The sequence below is a fragment of the Apaloderma vittatum genome, unplaced genomic scaffold (assembly GCF_000703405.1).
Source record: "Apaloderma vittatum isolate BGI_N311 unplaced genomic scaffold, ASM70340v1 scaffold38071, whole genome shotgun sequence".
Classification (NCBI taxonomy): Eukaryota; Metazoa; Chordata; class Aves; order Trogoniformes; family Trogonidae; genus Apaloderma; species Apaloderma vittatum.
The window spans coordinates 1,303-2,311 of NW_009701434.1; the positions used below are offsets into that span (position 1 = coordinate 1,303).

The window sequence follows — 1,009 nt, forward strand, 5'->3', positions numbered from 1 at the left end:
TTCCACTGTTACACCCCACAACAGCCTCATTGGGCTCCTCCACCTCTGCAAGCAGCACCCAAGAATCACTTGCAAGGCAGTAGGTCCTGACACTCAGGGCTGGCTACCCCTCAGCTTTGTAGGTTCTCCCAGAGCATCGCTTCCTGGAAGCCACTACAGGAATAAGACCACAAACTCTCTCTCCCAAAATGCTGCACATACTCCCCTCACAGAGACTTGTTGCTGTGACCAGGACAGGAGCCCCTTCAGGTTCCAGGTTCAGGAGAGTTTCACACACATGGCTCAGGTCAGGCATTGCTTGGCCAGAAGCAGACACTGCCTGCTCCAGAGCTTGCTCTTATCTCCAGTGCCAGGAGGACCTCCAGCAGGGCTCTGCTCAGACCCTCCCAGCTGCTCTACAAGCAGCTAGACTCACCGTCCTCGTGATCAAACCGGCCTAGGACAAAGTTGATGCCAATCCAAGCATAGACACCTGCATGAGACAGAAAGGGTCATTACAGCAGTACACTAAAGGGAACCGACTAGTGCTTTGTGGCAGCTCCTACCTTCCTGTTTCCCTGAGATCACTTCTGCATGTGATTTGGAGAAAAGGAAGTCGAACTCCAGGGGCACATTTCTCACCAAGTCCTCCAGGATTGCAGCTTGCTGCCTTCAAGGATGCAGGAGAGGGACAGATGCTAAGGGACCTTCACAAGCAACGCTCCTTTGCGGGAGCGCAAGAAACAGCAGGCATCCTGCTGCAATACAGCCCCACGAGCGCTGTGCTGCACCCAGTGCTCTTGGGAGATGAGAAATCAGATCATCTGAGCCTTCAGTCAAAAGCACCTCCTCTCAGTTCTCACCCAGCGTATTCAAACTCACCTTCTGCAGCCCTCAATGCTCACCCCAATGCCTTTCTCAAATCCCCTCCCCAGGATTTCTAACTTTCCCATTAGGTTCAAGACAGGGTAGCTGTCTTCCCCCTTTTAGCTGTTGAGGGATCCCCAAGGGAACTGACCTCTCGGGCAGC

At 53.5% G+C, this 1,009-nt stretch overlaps 1 protein-coding gene across 1 annotated transcript in view; it reads right to left on the reverse strand.

Annotated features, from left to right (window-relative positions):
- LOC104281232 (ectonucleoside triphosphate diphosphohydrolase 7-like) overlaps positions 1-1,009 on the reverse strand; it is a gene marked incomplete at both ends in the record, with an annotated part of 2,670 nt that overhangs the window by 1,296 nt on the left and 365 nt on the right. Inside the window, 2 exons of the mRNA XM_009879144.1 lie at positions 416-472; positions 546-649. Coding sequence (XP_009877446.1) covers positions 416-472; positions 546-649 — 161 coding nt within the window. The remainder of the gene's footprint in view (positions 1-415; positions 473-545; positions 650-1,009) is intronic.